Here is a 17,666-nt window from a genome sequence, read left to right as displayed (position 1 = left end):
TGAACACGCATTTTTTTTTTGCACCCCCTATGCGCAACCGAGGTCCAAATGGATTGTCCTCATGTGTAGATCCCTCTGTTTATTATCGAGAGGAGAGGCATATAGAATATGCGAAAGTGACACAACCCCGATTGTGGGGTTTGGGGTCTAGTGGCTCGAGGGGAAGAAATCGTACAGGGTGGGTGTCATCTGGGGGTGGCAGCTTTTTTTGGGCTGAGGGGATTTTCACTGTGGTTAGTATTCACTTTTTTAGGATTGGACAAATATAATTGAAGGTCAGCAGAGAGTGATCATTGTCCTGAATCATCATGGTTGTAGAAGTAGATAGTGACATTTCTGTACCTACCGTGTTTGTGTATGAGACCATCATGATTGCTGGGTGGATTTGAGCCAGAGGTGAGTGTCTGCACTAACCTGGGATAATAATGTAGTGCTTTTGAACCAAGTTAGTCTGCTTGTGCACTAGTGTGTCTTTATAGGGTAGTCATGGTGGCCTGGGTGACTTGCACTGTAGTGTGTCACAAGTGAGAGTTGACACTAATCTTCTTGAATATTGCATTGCTTCTTAGCAGAGCTGTTTTTTGTGCATGTTGAACGCACAGAGGTTGTCAAGCAAAGCAGACATGTTTGTGGATGTTGGAAGAGATTATGTATTCTTTTTTTACCTTATGGCAACATATGGCATCATATATTTCCTAATTCATAGTGTGATTTGATTGTCAGTGTAATGAAAATGTTGAAGGGATGGTATTAAAATATCTTAGTGAATTTTCCGAGATTAGTTGTGAGCAGCAACCAGCAATGAATCAGCAAGCCCTCACCTAAAGTCATGGGAGAGCTATGCATTCCATGTGCTTCTGTGTTACAGACTTAAGTGCTGATGTTTACAAGTGAAGAAAGACTGCTGCCAGTAAAGGGCCCATGGCTTGAATTTTTGTCCACATGCCTATCAATTCATTTCATTAAAAATGCACGATTTTTCTTCTTTTTTTCAAATTTTTCTTGGGGGGGTAACCCCCACAAACCCCCCTTTTGGGGTTCAGGCTCGCTCGCTGCGCTCGCTCGCTACGGTGCTGTATGCAATTCACTTTGCGCCGCACCACTTTCAAATGTCATCCACCGCCCCTGAGTGCATTGTTTCTTTAACAAATTCTGCGATCCCTAGTACCGCACCACGGTCAATACTAGCACGAGAAGTCCCGTTTCAAATGATGCGTGGTAGATAGGCAGGCACCAAGTTAGTGCCTTCATGGATGTGCGAGGACTGTCCTAAGAATTTGACTGTGAGGAGCTAGCAAAGACGTTTCATTGATATTCGGATGTGGGTCAAGGTTAAACCTGGTTGCATTGGCAAAGGCTTGTCAAAATTCAGGGGGCCTTATAAAGTGAGGGTGGTTGGAGGAAGTTGGGGTAAATTAGAGAACGGACAGACATGGAATCTGAGGAGGTTGCCTTACATCAACGACAGGGTGAGGTTGAAGTAAAAACCGTTGGTGAAAAAAATTGTGAAAAAAATTGTTCACCATCACCATGTCTCCTTATGGGAAATAAGGAGTTTCAAAACGAACAAAGGAGTAGGTGTGATTAGGTTCCTGAGAGGGGTGATGGTGATGCTGGTGGGGTTCGGTCCATAGGGTGAGCAGGCCTCGGATACCTCATGCTTTTTTGGGAAATTATGTTTTGGCATACTATGGGTGGGACGTATTTTTAGGTGAGATTTTAGTTGTAGTAAGTTATCTTGGGGTTTTTGTCAGAGGGGTGGTGTTATCTCTTTCATGCAGTTACGTAATCTATTTGTTTGTGTCTTCGTTTATTTTTCAGTTGTAAATTCATTCATTGTGTTTTGTTGGGAAGGGAGGGGAGTGTGTTGTAATGAGCTTGGGTTTATGTAGCCTATGACAGGTGGGGGAATGTTCATGTGAGGAGCCTGTCTGACATATACAGATTCTATGATTTTGAATACTGCAGTTCGGTTGCTGACTGTGCCTGGCGCTGGCCATGTCTTGACTTACCTCTGATAAAATAAACGCATCTTCAAGACTTTGTCTGAGAAATCTGTAATTAATATCACAACACTATCATCCCATCTCCTTGCTTCCCTTCTGTACCAAAGTAATGTAGAATGGAGTTAATAGCCTTGTGAGTCTTTTTTGCTGCCCTTCAGATCTTCATCCAAGACCCTGCTATGCGAATCCCTCAAGGGTTCTTCTTAAATCATACTCTGTTTGATCTCTATGTGATCATTCTGGCTGATTTGATCAAGGAATTTTAGCTCTCATGTATGTGTTACTGGATGGTAGAGGAGATGCTCTTCCAATATTTCTTCACAAATCAGAACATTATCCTTTCATTCAACTGTGATTGGAGCCTGACTTTACTAATCCAATGCTCGTTATCACGGTCTCTCTGCATATTTAATTCAACATCTTCGAGAGATAAAGACCAGGGCAGCACAACTGCTTCTTAAATTACCACAACATGTCTCAATCTCAGATTACCTGTGGATTCTGCATTGGCTCCCTATAGACATGTGCATTCTTTCCAAACGCCTTTGTATTTGTTTTAGAGTGTTGCACGGCGTTGGCCCTTATTTTATCCAACTAATCTTTAAATGTTACTTTTCCCTTAGCATAGTATCATCCTCAGCTTTTCTTCTTTAGATCCCCCCCCAAAAGAAATACTTGGCAGGGTGGCAGATAATTCACTTACCAGGTAGGCAAAGCATGAAATTCATTATCACTCGAAGTGAGATTTGCCAAGCTCAAAAGTTTAAAAAAAACTTAAGACTTGGCTATTTATACAGTAAGCAGTGATTAGCGGATAGCCTGTTAGATAGCAATGGGACGCCCATGTGGGCAATTGTGCATTCTATAAACGAATAAATCACTGCCAGAAGGCTAACTTTTCATTAGCCTTGGCTAGGGCTTCATAAGCTGGAATGACCCTCAGCTGTTTGTCTTTGCATCTTGGATCAGCGTGACTTGCCCGGGTTCAGTGCCAATTTTGCACATACCCATTCCATAAAGTTGCAGTTTAAGAGTGTGTAGTTGCTAAAGGCTAAAACACCGGAGATAACAAAAATATGGTACAGTCCATTCATTTAAAATGGCTGTAAAATGTCTTTGGGTGTGTGGTTGAGGCTGGCTTGTGGTTAAGGTTCTCCTATAGGGATGTTCTGGTGGTTGTACCACAGTTTTCGTCTCCTCTTGGCATCTTCATTTACTATGAGGATTGTGAGTGTACTCAATCTCGGGCACCTCTCCCTGTTATTCGCACTAGTGTACACATTCCTACTGTCATACTCTGTATGTTGTTTAGCATTTGTCAGGGGTCAAGGATAGTAATGTTACGCACCCAGGTGTTTTAGTACTCAAGATACAGCGGCGCTTGCAGCTGTGCTGCTTTCATGGGTTGCATTAAAATGAGATAAGCAGTGTCCTGCAGAGACAGGGCAGCTATTGGAGAATCTATAACTGCATATGTGACTATAAACACGGGACATGCATGGAAAACTTCCCAAGAAGGAAAAAATGCTCAAATTTAGCTCCAAAGAAGGATAAACATACTTTGTAAACACACAGGGCCGAGATAAAATATACTTGGTAATCACTGGACTACATACTTTGTTAAAACATGGATGAATGTTAATCTATACTTTACCACACGAGATCCTCGTTAAAACTTACTTTGTAAACAATCTGCATCCTTGTGAAAACATACTATGTAAACAAGTGATCCATGATAAATTAAACTTTGTAAGCACATGGCATCCATGTTGAACCATAATTTGTAAACAAAGAAGACACACGGTATAACAACTTTGTAAAGATAGTTTAAAATATAGTGGCTAAGAACATGGGCTCCATGGTACAAAATGTACTTTGGAAACTCAAGAATCTGCGTTAAAGTATTGTTTTTAATAAAAAATGGTATTCATGTTAAAACTAAATTAGTAAGCAGATGGGATCCATGTAAATACATACTTGTAAATACCCAGAATCCATACTCATACACGCCCGGAAAGCAAACGGGATCCATGGTAGTCCACAGTGTGTAAGCGCCTGAGTTTCATGTTGGAACATACTTTGAAAACATATGGGATCAAAGTCAAATTGCATAGTGTAAAGAAACGAGAGTAGAATTTAAATATACTGTGTGAACGCATGATGCATGCTAAAATGTGTTTTGTGAACACATGGTACCCATATTCAGGGGGCAGTGGAGTTGACCACGTAGAAGAATCTGAAACACTGCGCACTACAAGTACCCAACATGCTTATAAACGCTCAAGAAAAGACTGTACAACTATGAAATGTGCTAATAGCATGCACACACAAAACACCCACGAGCACTGGCCCTGCTCCGGAGGTACAAGGTAAGCATATACATTCACAAGAACTGACTGTATACGTAAAAACTGTGCAGGTGATATGAACACACTAGTAGCATCTATAATCGCAGGCCCTGCCCTAAAAATACAAAGCACTAAGGGCCAGATGTAGGTAAATCCGATTTACCGACTCTTAAATACCGACTCATACAAACACAAAACGATGACAAACACTGCACTAACTTGCAGCTAAGGAAATGTATTTAAACAGGTAAGTAACTACTAGGTGTACAGGTGACATTTGCAAACACAACCATAACACTGAATCATCGCACACAACAGGGGACATGCATAAAAAAACAACCTAACCTTTGGCGATCCCAAAAAATTCAGTTTTGGAGAAATTCACAAACAAAAACAACTACAATGGCTGGTGTCTGGCCTATAGATAACTCATGTTTCCTCTTCGCACTCTTGTCTGTTCTGATCATTATGAAGCTTTGGCAGGCTACAATTGCTAGAGAAACATAGTCACCAACGCATTCCAGCATTTCACAATCGTCTATGAACATATGCAGTCCATTATGCAAATCCTTAAGTACAAAACGTTTTCATTTTTTCTCCCATCACAATCGGGCTGGAAACCTCTCCTGGGAGAGAGGCAAGCAAGGAATGATCAAAACAGGGAAGAGTGTAACTACGGTAAATAATTATAATCATTACCTCTTCCTCCCATCGCTCCGGTGGTCCTTATGAAAACTAATCCTCCATCCCTCTCATACATCTCCCTTCTTGCTCTAAAGTCGTTTTTTTGATTAGTTGAACTGTCTTATAACGCATAACGCTCTTTGTACACCTGAGACTCCTTGGGCACAGTTGTTGCTTTGTAAACGCTCTGACACCCTATGGGTACAGAAGCGCTATATAAGAACCTATATACAAATAAGAAACATGCAGTAGAACATAAGTTGATGAAAGGCAGTTACAGGAATCTCAGTGTGGCAGGGAGATCACAGTTGAAAACTCTGGTGGGACCATAGCTATGCCAACCTTGCCATCACTTACTGTGCCCAGAATCCCTCCTTGCTGCTACCTGTGTCGGAGGAAACTATATGCAGATCTGCTTCTGCTTCCAAGCGCTAAATACTCTGGATTGAAAGTCATATTTAAAAACACAACAGTGGTTGCTAAATGATGTCTTTCACTTAACTTTGTAACTTAAGAATGATTTCGCGAGACTGTTATTTCACCTGTGAACTCCAAAAGTTAATTTGTTTTGTTAACCTGATATCTCGATAGGCTTTTGCCACGTATTCCTCCATGCCAGATGCAGATATCTCTCACCTTTGGGAGAACACTGAGTAGTTGAAGTGTGTCTGTCTAGCCACAGTTGCAAAATATTTATGTTGCCTGAAATATGTCAATGAACTAATAATAGTTTAGCATTCGAGTCAAGCAGTTCAGGAGGCAGCAGCGTGTTCGTCCTAGTGGTAGGACATGGTGTGCATGTGCATTGTGTGCTTCTGTTCTGTCCAACACTCTCCCTGCTGGCTTGTAATCTTCCAGATTGTACTTTCTGTCGCCTGTCTCTTCAGTTTCTTCCAACTTTCACAGTCAGGTTCTCTCGTTATAAAAATCCATCTCTACTATTGCTTGCACCCCCTGTTCAAACGTTATAATATTATCAAGATCCCTGCTTTTTGGGCTTTCATGATGGGGAAATGACTTAATCTCACCCTCGAATTTTTTCCTCTAAACTATTATTCCTCTTCCTTTCTTCGCCCCCCTGCCTGGTCCGTTGCTCCTCTTCAGTGAGTCTTTTATCCAGCAGCAGCCGTCTTATTATCCTTTATGATGTGGTTCGTGGTTCACTTTCAGAGGAAGCTCTTGAACTAAAATTGCTGCCTTGCTCCTCCACGGCTTCTCTCTTCACCATCTATCACTGTGTTTTGCCTGCCAACTTCATCTTGTCCTCACACCCTCCTCGAGCCCAAACTCCGGTTCCCATTTTTAGGTCGAGCCTAGCATTGCAGCGCATGCGCTGCTCCCTTTGTGAGGCATGCAATATTCAGTATAGTTTGGAAGCTTCATGGAAGCTCCACTCACTCTCCGCTCATCGTTTCCATTGGCCTAGGTCCTAAATGCTGCCTTCCAATTGGTTTTAGGCTTGTTAGTCCCTCCTCATGATAGCATGTCATCATTTGTATCCTTTCATGGCTACTGGCCCCTTTACTGCGAACACTGAATCTGAATCTGAATAATCTTTATTCGGATAAGAATATCCATAAAAGTACAGTTCATCACCACCAAAACAGATACAGTAAAATAATAAAAACATATAAATATACAGTATCATCCAATACAAATACACAATACAGGGATAAAAACATGATAAAAAAGGGGTTCGATGGGCCTAAAAACTAGCAGCATAGATGGCATTGTGCAAAATATGAGTCGAGAACAATTTGTGCAAATCAGCCAGGGAATTATAATAAAGTGCATTAAAGTGCGGTCAAACTTGACAGTGCACATTATTTTAAGTAGATCTGTGCAGCGTCAGCAATAATTTACATGGGTAATACTCCGAACACTATTGTCTTCCTTATCTCGCACCCCGCCCCCTCCTGCAGACCGTGACTTCTCGCCCCTCAACCCCCACTCACGTTCGTGCCTTCCCGCCCACACTCCCGTTTCCAATGCAATAGGTCTTGCGTAAATGCGAGTCCTATTGCATTGCAAATGCTAATTTTCCAGACTACTAAACCATTGGTTTGACTGGTTTTTTCGTTCTATTCCGTATCTCTACCACAAATTCATTTGACCTCCTCCGAAAACAGTATCATTCATATTCTACACCTCTATCTTGACCCCTTCTCATGGTTGTCTTCGATTTGTTCTACATTTAATTTTACTACAATTTTGTAAGTGCTTGCGTGGTGTTTTGGAAAAAGTGACTTATAAGTCTAAATTTTAAAATTTGAATGAATGTTATTTGTTACCCACAGCAGGGTCAACATTGTACCACTTGCCAAAAGCCACTCATTACATATCATCTGCCACCGAACCTAGTCCCGAGCGCTATATGTCACGTGGAAACATGTGCTTGACCCTTTCATGACATTTCATGTGTCACCAGCATTAGGGTCAATCAAGACATGTCATCTACAATCTGCTCTCCTTCAATTTATGACATGTCATGCGGCAACTTCCCAAGGCCCCCTCAAGATAGTTCATGCATCAACTGCTTTAGATTACATCTGGCAATGTGCCAACTGCTGTAGTTCGTGATATGATGTGCCCCCGGCTTCAGGATCATGACTAGGACGTGCCAAGTACCGCGTGCCATAGGCTCACTCAAGATATCATGTGCCAGAGGCCCTAGAGTACCACAGAACTGCCCTAGTCTTAAGAAATCCATGTTGTCTGCCAGAACTCTATTCATACTGTATACAGAGAGCATTAGGTGACAACTGTCCCAACTCCCATAGAGCATGCCATGCGCAAATGACTCCAGTAACACCCAGGATGCCATGTGCCAACTGACCTGGACCTATTCAGGACAAGCCAAGAGGCAGCTGTCCTAGCCTGACCTCGGTAACTGTAATTATGTACTGTTATTTGTGCTTAGGATGTCGTCCTGTTGAAGTAGTGTTTGATGGAATAACTCAGTCTTTATTTTGGTCTTGTATTGTAGGATGGCTATATCGATTTCATGGAGTATGTGGCTGCCCTCAGCCTTGTTCTGCGTGGGAAGATTGAACAGAAGCTGCGGTGGTATTTCAAGCTTTACGATGTCGATGGAAACGGCTGTATTGACCGACATGAGCTGCTCAATATCATTAAGGTAATGGCAATAACAAGGTTCAAGTGTCCCAATGTGACCTCCTTAAACTTGTCCCCAAAAACATTTCAACATCCCATCTCACTAGCACTTCCACACAGTACCAGTAGTAGTGATAATTCCTCCAATCCATCAGTGCCATCCTTCAACCATGACACCAATAACTAGGGGTGGGCATAAGTCACAAAATTCTGTGTAGCATAATCACGTAGCAGCCACTCGCGTTTGCTAAATGCGCTCTTGGGGCAGGATTTTGCCCCAATTAACTCCCAACATTTAGAGCTTGTATCTCGGTAAAAAAGGCAGCCTCACATCCAAAATGGAGGCAGGAATGCATTTTGCACTTAGAGTTTAGCGCTAAATGCAACAGAACGCAACAGTAGCGTGAATAGCTGCTCGCTAAATATGCTTGTGCCGAAGGATTTTTTCTCCCAAATTAGACTAAATTACGCAGGCCGGCATAATCGCTTTATTACCGGTAATTCTGTGTCAAAGAGTAATGCACAATTACTGGAACTACTCAGAATATTTCAGCATAATTGAAATTTCATACAGGCCTACCAAAAACCTGACCGACAAAACAGGTCTGAGTTGCTTGTTATTCACAGTCAGTCTATATGAAACGATCAATGCAGTCAACCACTCATTATCAATCTCACATCTACAGGAATGAATGGATGAGAGAATACTTGCCTGCTCACCTGGACTTGGGAGGTGAATTGGTCCGGTTCTCGCAATTCTGTCAGCTTTAGCATCCCAGTAGCAGAGGTTTCTCCTCACTAATTCACGTTAAGCATTTTTAATTGCCAGTCTCCTTTCCTGTATGGAACAACTGGCTTACCCATATGCCTTCTTAAGCCTCCGATAGCATTTCCAAGCAGAGTACTTTACATGAGCTGTATTTATGTTTTTTATTTCCTTCCGCTTTCACACTTTATTAAACCTCTCCTGAGGAAAGAGGGCATTAGAAATTGCATTCCTGCACTGCACTTTTTGCAAAGGATAGAGACTGAGTTTGTCTGTCTCTCTCTCTGTCTAAACCTTACAAATTGAATGAGTGAATATAAAACGCACAGCTTGTACGCCGGTGCCCCTCAATATTTGATCGATCGTCTTCAGATCGTGCAGAATGCGGCAGCTAGACTGATTGGAAATATCCCCTACCGTCAGTCGGTTGCTTTTTATTGCAAAGAGCTACACTGGCTTCCCATTGCAAGCCGCATTCAATTCAAGATTCTCACCCTCGCCTTTCGTGCTATCAATGGCCTTGGGCCAGGATACCTGAAAAAGCGAGTGGTAATATCTCAATCAGTCAGATCACTGAGATCTAACAATTTATGTCTCTAGATTGTACCACGCTTTCGACGATCCAGAATGGGCGGCAGAGGGTTTAGCGTAATGACTGCTAAACCATGGAACTGCCTCCCACTTGACCTCAGGTTTTGCCCGTCTGAATCCCTCTTCCGTAGTAAATTAAAAACGTGGCTGTTCTCCAGATCATGAATCTAGTCCTACAATTGTCCTGTTCCTCCCCTATATTCCTGAGTTTCTGTTTTAGCGCCGGGACACCCCTCCGGGGGTAGCTGCGCGCTGTATAAGCTACTTAAATAAATAAATAAAATCTATCAAAGGCGTTCTGGCTCTGAAAACAGGACAGAGTGCGGGGAGACTTTCTAAGACACGCAGTGAAAAGAACGCTTTTCAGGGTTTTTTTCCAAAATGCTATCTGATTGGATAGAAGATAAAAATAAAGAGGAAGAGGATTCCAGGGAGTGGCACCAAGGTAGAAAAACAATCTGCCTTCTGCTGTGGAAATGTGATATTTGGGGACTTTCCGCCAGGCCTGGGAAGTGGATGAGAGCCGATATACAACATAAAGCAAGAAGAAAGATAGAGTCTTGTGAACAATATATGCTTGGACAGGAAGACGTTTGTGAAAACTGAGTAAAATACGGATAGGAGCATTCTATAGTCTGCAGCCGAGCAAGCTAATACTTTCTTAGTTTCAACAGTGTTCTAGTCATAGTGAAGGCAGGATGAGAAGGCAGTATAGAACACAAGACATTTGTTTGTGATAGAAAAAAAGGACGACTCTTCTTATAATATTTAAGGTGAGCAAAGCAGGACTAAGTGAGCTTGTTCACAAGTGGCGTAAAAGAGAAAGGCTGGTCAGTGGTCTCCCTGGGATTTTACCCTGCCCTAAACGTCCCAAGGCAAAGGGCAGCCCTAAAGATGAAAATGTGCACAGTTGGTCTCTAAAATTCGGATCTGACTCTTCTCCGAGTTAAGTTTTAAAGCATTTGTAGTCATCACAATTGACAATGCTATAAGGGAACTACACAAAACAGAAGGGGAATCAGAGCTATAGCCATCCACTTGTATAAAATTAAGTAACTAAATGTCACCCAGGTAGGTGAAAAAACAAAAAACAAAGGATATGATAACTGCAGCCATGGGATAAGCTGATCATTAAATAATTTAAGCCCAGTAAAGATCTTAGGGGGACAACAGAATCAAGCGGAGAGAAAGAAGTGTGGAAGTAGGGAGCTAAACAGCTTGTTGTTTCAGTGAAAAAGATGTAAGACAAATTAATTCCAAGGATGTGATACCCGTAGAATGCAGTCTAGTAAGTGAAGTGGTCTACAGTATGAAAGGCTCCAGGGAAATCAAGTAGGATCATGGCACAGGGCCTGAATCTTTCGGAGATGAGCGGGGGCAAGGGATCCATAAGCAGGAAGATGGAATGAGCTAGATGGAGTGTGTTACATATGCATTTCACCCATCTTGTTAGTAAAGAATGGGGACGGGTCAAGGCACGCTGAACAGAAACTGGGATGAAGGATGAGAGAGGACTGTCAAGTTCGTTAGCAATAGGAAACCCTCATTAGAGGTGTTCGACGGGGAGCAAATATGGGTTTGGAAAGAAATGGCTTTTTGAAGATGGCCAAAAGTGCTTTATAATTGCTTTTTAGGGTGTAGTAAAATCTCTGGCCATTCGAGCACAAGCTGCTAGCATAGATTACCTGATTTGGACCTCGGGAGAGAACCAAGGCGCGAGGGTCATCTTCCACTCTTAAAGCTAGCACTAATAGTAGCTACTAGATTAACAGCTGTCAGAGGCCAGGCTTAAACTGAATCTGCACAGGCTACAAGATCGGTTGATAGGGTCGGAATGGAGGGTGTCAGAGCTGAACTGAATTTAGTGGAATCAAGTTTCGATCGGTCTTTAAAAGGAAGGTTAGGCCTGCAGACCGTAGATGTTAGAATGTTAGAGTGGGGCTGCATTTTGACAGATAAAGGGATGGCTGAATGGTGAGTCCAAGGAAAACATAAAGTACAGTATTAACTTTCTTATCATATCTGTAAATTGTATCCAGCATGTGATGTGACCAGTCACATGAGTAGGGCCCTGACCTCAGTGCAGGACATACACACTAAAAGACCAGTCTACCGGCACTCATTCTGTCACCCAAACCTCTTAATTTGAAAAATATGTGCGGGTCAAACATATGTGCCCCTCCTTGTGCAATGTGATCATCACACCATATCCAGGGAAGCGTTTGTGGGACGGTCATATCCCATACCACCCTGATATAGCACCTGTGCCAGATTTACTTCAGTCCATTTAACAAAGAACACAACCTGATGCCGCAGCCCCAGTGCTGGCAGAGTTCATTGAAGCTCTTACCCAGTTTTCCCCAGTGTAGGTCCAGAAGTCGTGAATTCATACCTGATTTTTAGGATATCCATGAAATACAATTTTACATTAATTTAATGCAAATAGAACAAACTAACATAGTCATCAATTATCCTGAAAATATGGCCTGTATCTAGCCCTTCCAGAACTATTGTTAGTATTCCCGCTCCAAACGAACCTAATAAAAAATGAATTATCCATTTCATCAAACATGAACCTGTAGGCACAAGTTTAAGAACTACATGTGCACCTCTCATCACGTCATACAAGTTGGCAGGGTAGGGCCATCATAAAATTGGTCAGTCACAAATAAAAAGTAAATCTCATACTTTATACCACTAGAGCCATTTCCACCCATCCCCTGTGCAAGTCAATGCATTTAAGTGTTACATTTTATCATCCAATGAAGCAAATTCAATCCAACAGAACAAATGCAGGAATCTGATCCATTGTACCACTAGCACTGGTCCAGAATATGTAAAGTTCAATTTCCAGCGTAATTTCATTCCAACCCAGAAATACAAATCCAGAGGGCCTTGCTGAAGGAGTACACAGTGCCAATGTCACTGTGCATTACCCACCCAACCAATTCCATGTCAAAACACCAACCATTGCAAATGCAAGACCGTGCATGGCAACTTACCAAAGACCTCAACCACCACTAGTAAAGAAGTTGGATCAAGCCTATCTTAAGCCTAACCCAAAGATATAAATACACTTTCTAAGGAGCCTACTTGCTTTTTCTCTTTGCTGGCACAATGAGGATTTCAAGGGTGTCATATACGTCCGACTAGAGGATGCAACTGCAGCTCCTATGATCCCTTTGTGACTGTGTTACCTGTCTTGAATCTGTTTCTCTGAGATCCTAAAGTATTTTTATAATGTTTACCTTCCTCATGGTCACAAGCTGTGTTGCTTCATACCTAATGATGTAACCAGGGTTATGGGTTGACTGATGTTGCTTCCCATGGTTACCTGGGATTGTCAAATGAAATAAAATGTGGTGTCACTTCTGTAACCCTAAGATTCCCTGCCATAAGATTCTGCCATCCTATGATTCTGGTGAAGAGATGCCACAACTGCTAATGTGTAGTTTGGACAATTTCATCCTTACTGGACTAGAGCTAAGCTGATGCCAAATATTACTCAGCAGATACCATTCCCTGCTGTTCACCTACACATCTCTTTAAAGCCTTTTCTAAAAAAACATGCACACCATCAATGTCCTACAAATTGTTATTAGTAGTTGTTGCATGCGCATAAACCTACTCCATAGCTCTACACAGCGCTTTCATGCTTCAATCTCTTTAGAGCATGCATCTAAAAGGCTAAACAATAAACACAAAATACAGAAACAAGCACTCCTCAAACAAATACATAAATGATTAAATGTTTATTTAATTCCTAAACAATTATTATAAAAAATCTGAAATTTAAGTCTAATGGGAAGGTTGGAGCTTATCTAAATTCAATTTAGGCCACTCATCATCTATGCCATATTCTGTTGGATCCACTTACACTGCTCCCGTGAATCAACCTAAGGATACTATCTTAATTTTAGCCTTCAATTTCAAATTCCTACACACTCACAGAATGTTTTAAAAATTTCAACTCTAAATTTTAAATCTAAACTTTGCTTCTTCAGCAAAATAAAAATAAAAATGTGCTTCTTTATTTAATAATCTGTTAACTTTATTTTATTTCCTAAGCATTCTTGGACCCCTGAGTAGGCTTCGCAGACCCCCCTCCCAGGGGGCCTGGACCACAGTTTAAAAACTAGGGGTGGACGGAACTCATTGTGTTTTGCTCCATGGAATTACATGGAGTTACATGAAAACTCTGCAAGATTTCACAGAGTTCTGCGAGTGGGCAGAAAATATTACTCTTGCGCTGCCTGTGCTGCAAATTAGCATCTTTGGCGCGAACCACGCTGAAAAATCGGTGTAAATGGCACCATGTTGTGTGAAAGAGCGTGTCACCATTCGAGTTGATTTAGCTGCCACTCGATGAGAAAATGTACTTGAGTGTCAGCAAATCTGTATGAGAAGCAGACCTCTGACCGCAACCGCCCAAAACCACCTCCGTTCGAAAATTGCACTAGGGGATGCCAAATCTCGCTTGTGCTTGCTTGCCAGCTCACATTTCTGGAGCCTTGCAGGAAAAAAATCATCCACATGGAAATTGGCGAAATTTGGCTGGGACTCCGCATTACGAAAGTAACACGGAGTTCACCATATTCGGCCTGCTAAACATTCAGCCCACCCATTTTAAGCACCACTGAACTAGAGGAAACAAGTCAACATACTTTACATAGTACATAAGAGAGTAAAAGACAACACCACACCCCCACCTACTATTCCACGAACATGAATTTTCATCAGCAAAAAAAGAATTCAAATGATCAATTGAAAGCTAAACATTCCACTAAGAAGTTAAGGCAACCTTAAGCATAAATTATGGCTGCCCAATGACTCCAAACTATTTAATGTGCAGCCAAAAAAACGATGTGCTATACCAATAATACTACACCACAGAAGAACACTAATGGTCAGATCCCACTCAAAATGACCAACAGCAGACATGTCACCGAAATTTGAGGGCACAGCAAAACTATCATCACCAAACACCACAAACCGCTCAATATTATTTGTGGTAGTCCTCAAAATTTGCCAACTGTAAATGTACCTAAATCAACCTAAGACAAAATAACCTACAAACACCCTATGCCTTGAACCAAGTACAAAGATAACTAAGTGGAAAAAAACTGTTTTCAAATTCACTAACCATGAAAGTAAGGCAACAAGCTATTGGACGTCTGTAAAAACAACCTGATCCTTGCTGTGTAAGATTTTTCATCCTTTGCTGAGGACTTATATCCATGTAGCTGTCAGTTATTTATAGACAGCAGGCCTCATCTCTTGAGCTAGGATATACTATGAAAGTGAGTCATGCAGGCAGTTATGTAGATGGGATTATCGCATAATCTTATATAATAGAATTTAGCATTTCTCCAATGCTCCCGCCTACTAGTGAGTTGCGCAAGCAGCACAAGTAACATAACCCGGAGTACCCTAGGATCATTCCTAGAACTAATCAAGATGATGATGATGATGATAATGTCGCCTAAATCACTTACTACCTTTCTTAAAGGTGACCCTAAAATCCACTTTCTGCAAAACGGATTGATGACAGCAGTGCATTTGCTTTAGGTGTCACTATGTGGGCAATCTGGCCACTCAGTACCTACAAAACTTCCCGAGTATTCAAGTGCTCGATGTACAAAACATCTTCTTAAGTCAGGTGATAGCAGAATGATACACATTTGCATCCTGGTTAGCATAACAGATAATGTGCCTTGGTTATCAATCCATCTACTCATCCATTCTACTCACTGTCATTAAAGCCACGAGACCCTCGAGACTTTTAGGAGATGTGATCAGTTTAAGCATAATGTTTGTTTTTGTGCACCTGTGCTCGCTGTAACATATAATTAAGAAAGTCTGAAGTATGTGCAGTCAGTAAAGTGTGTGCTGTGGGACATGGAACGTGCCAGTAAATTGCCAAGAATGTGCCTCATGCCAGACCATTAACTGGTATTTATTTCTTCACCTCAACTGAAAAAACACCTAGCCAAAAAGTGTTCTAATTTAAATTTCTTTAAAAAGTTGTCTGTTCAATCCTTTGAGGGAACCTGTCATTGTAGGTTTGGTTTGTGTTAAATGTTGATGTGTAAGTGCGCTACATATTTCCTCATTTCAAAGTGCATCAGCACTCCTTGACAGAAACTCATGATATGGAATCACCCAGAGGGAAAGCATAACACGAAAGTCTGGGATCCAATAACATTCTTACTCCCACCTGTAGACAGACATATTGTTAATGGTGTTGAATAGCCTTCCAGGATACACCTTTGTCGGATGCCTGCTAGCAGTCACCGCATTTCATGCATTGGTGTCTATCTCTAAGCGTGTGTCACAACAATCCTACAACGTCCTACTCTTCAATGATCGTTGTAAGCCCCCAGTCATCAGCTATTCCTTTTACGTTCACTTCAACATAGATTTCATATTACATTTATTGTTTAATACACAGTGGAAGGTTTCTGAACTAATAATGCGCCCCTGAGGTGCAACAACTTCCCTGTTCACTACACTAGGTCGATGTTAATTCAGCAAGATATAAAGCTACTTGTGAATAATTGCCCGTAATACTGAATAATGTCCTTTACAAATTGTTTCTTCTTGTTATGTGTTTTCTTTAAATCCTTATTGATCCTTGTTGCCTCACATTGACTGAACAATGGAATTGTCATATAGTTAATGCTTTTCTATATATTGTGTTAATTTAGCATGAGTTTATTAAATGTTTAAACGACATATTTTCCTTCGGCTTCAGTTTGCACACGACACATAATTGTTATTGTAGCTTTCAACCTAGACGAAAGATGTGATTTATTTGAGAATAATATGTTATTGCTCTGATATCAGTTGTGCTTGGTACACTTGGTACACTGTCTGCACACTGAGAGCTGACCCCTCTAAGAATAACCTAACACAAGGTTGCTGGGAGGCCTTATCCTCGCACCACTTTAGACATAACACAAATAAAGTTGCTGCCAACATTGGGCTCTAAGCGGGTTTAAGATAGAGTTACTGAGAATGCAAAAACACACTTGATGGTGCTTCGCATGCAGAGAGCTGGTAGCTGATGATGTGATCTTCTCCTACTGACATTTAGAGGCATGGGCCCGCCCTGCTAAAACCCAAATGAGACCTTCTTAGATATCATATAGTATTCTAAATAGGGTGCGCGAAATATAGGTGATACAGATTTCTATAGATTTTTGCATTATAATATGCTATCACCGTTCGCTTACTATGGATTAGTGACTATGCTGATAACTCTGATTTTTATAATATGTATTCTGGTATTATATAAGATACTGCGTTTGAGAACCTTGCATTGAAAAATAAATATTTCAAACTTGCACGTGTGTTCTTTTACTCCCCGTTGTGGTTTGAAATGATTACAGAGCGAAAGAGTGTTCATGTGTTCCACGATACCTGAGGTAACCCAAGTTCATGTTCTGGTTTGTCTAAGTCATTGGGAGTTTGTTATGACCAATGAGACACTGTAGCTAGTTCGGTAAGGGGATTTTGGATACTAAGGTGGGTTTTGGGTCACCCTAATTCACAGAGGTTCCTGATCTCTGTGCACAGTTCTGTGGGAGAACGGAAACCCTGCTACAGAATGTTGGGAGCTCCATTGAAGACAACAGTCATACATTATGCCAAAACAGTTTGTTTCTGCGATGTGCTTGGGAGGCTGTGTTTGTGCAGGGATTGGAATTATAGATTGTGGAGACTTCATCACACCTGGTAATTACCGGGTGAGATAAACGCCACTCCTCCAGGTTAAATTTCGACATGTCACATCCTCTGGAATGCAATGGTAGAGAAGGGCTGGTCATTACTGGGGCCTGCGGATGGTACTCCTTATTACTGTGGAAAAACTGGGAATAGATGCTGTTTATCGCACCTAGTAAATTCTGAACACCATGGAGTCCAATTTGATAGGGTTAGATAAATACCGAATTCGCCACTTACTTGACTGTGCAAACAGTATCATAGTAAAGATCCCCTTTATATGATATGTACAACATTTCAGATAATTGTTAGGTTTATATGGCCTAGACTATAAGTATGTGTTTGTTATGAAGCATTGGTCTTCTCTAAGAAACTTAAAAGAAGAATAGTAGCTACATCTAAATGCATCCAATAGCCCCCAGAATTTGGTCT

The 17,666-nt window shown here is 41.4% G+C and overlaps 1 protein-coding gene across 1 annotated transcript in view; it reads left to right on the top strand.

Moving 5' to 3' along the window:
• Positions 1-17,666, top strand: part of LOC147750897 (guanylyl cyclase-activating protein 1-like) — a 157,616-nt gene that overhangs the window by 49,142 nt on the left and 90,808 nt on the right. Inside the window, exon 2 of the mRNA XM_086918638.1 lies at positions 8,025-8,174. Within this exon, the coding sequence (XP_086774764.1) occupies positions 8,025-8,174 (150 nt within the window). The remainder of the gene's footprint in view (positions 1-8,024; positions 8,175-17,666) is intronic.

Source organism: Lissotriton vulgaris, chromosome 1_1, assembly GCF_964263255.1.
Source record: "Lissotriton vulgaris chromosome 1_1, aLisVul1.2, whole genome shotgun sequence".
Lineage (NCBI taxonomy): Eukaryota > Metazoa > Chordata > Amphibia > Caudata > Salamandridae > Lissotriton > Lissotriton vulgaris.
This window is presented reverse-complemented; position numbering and strand designations above follow the sequence as displayed.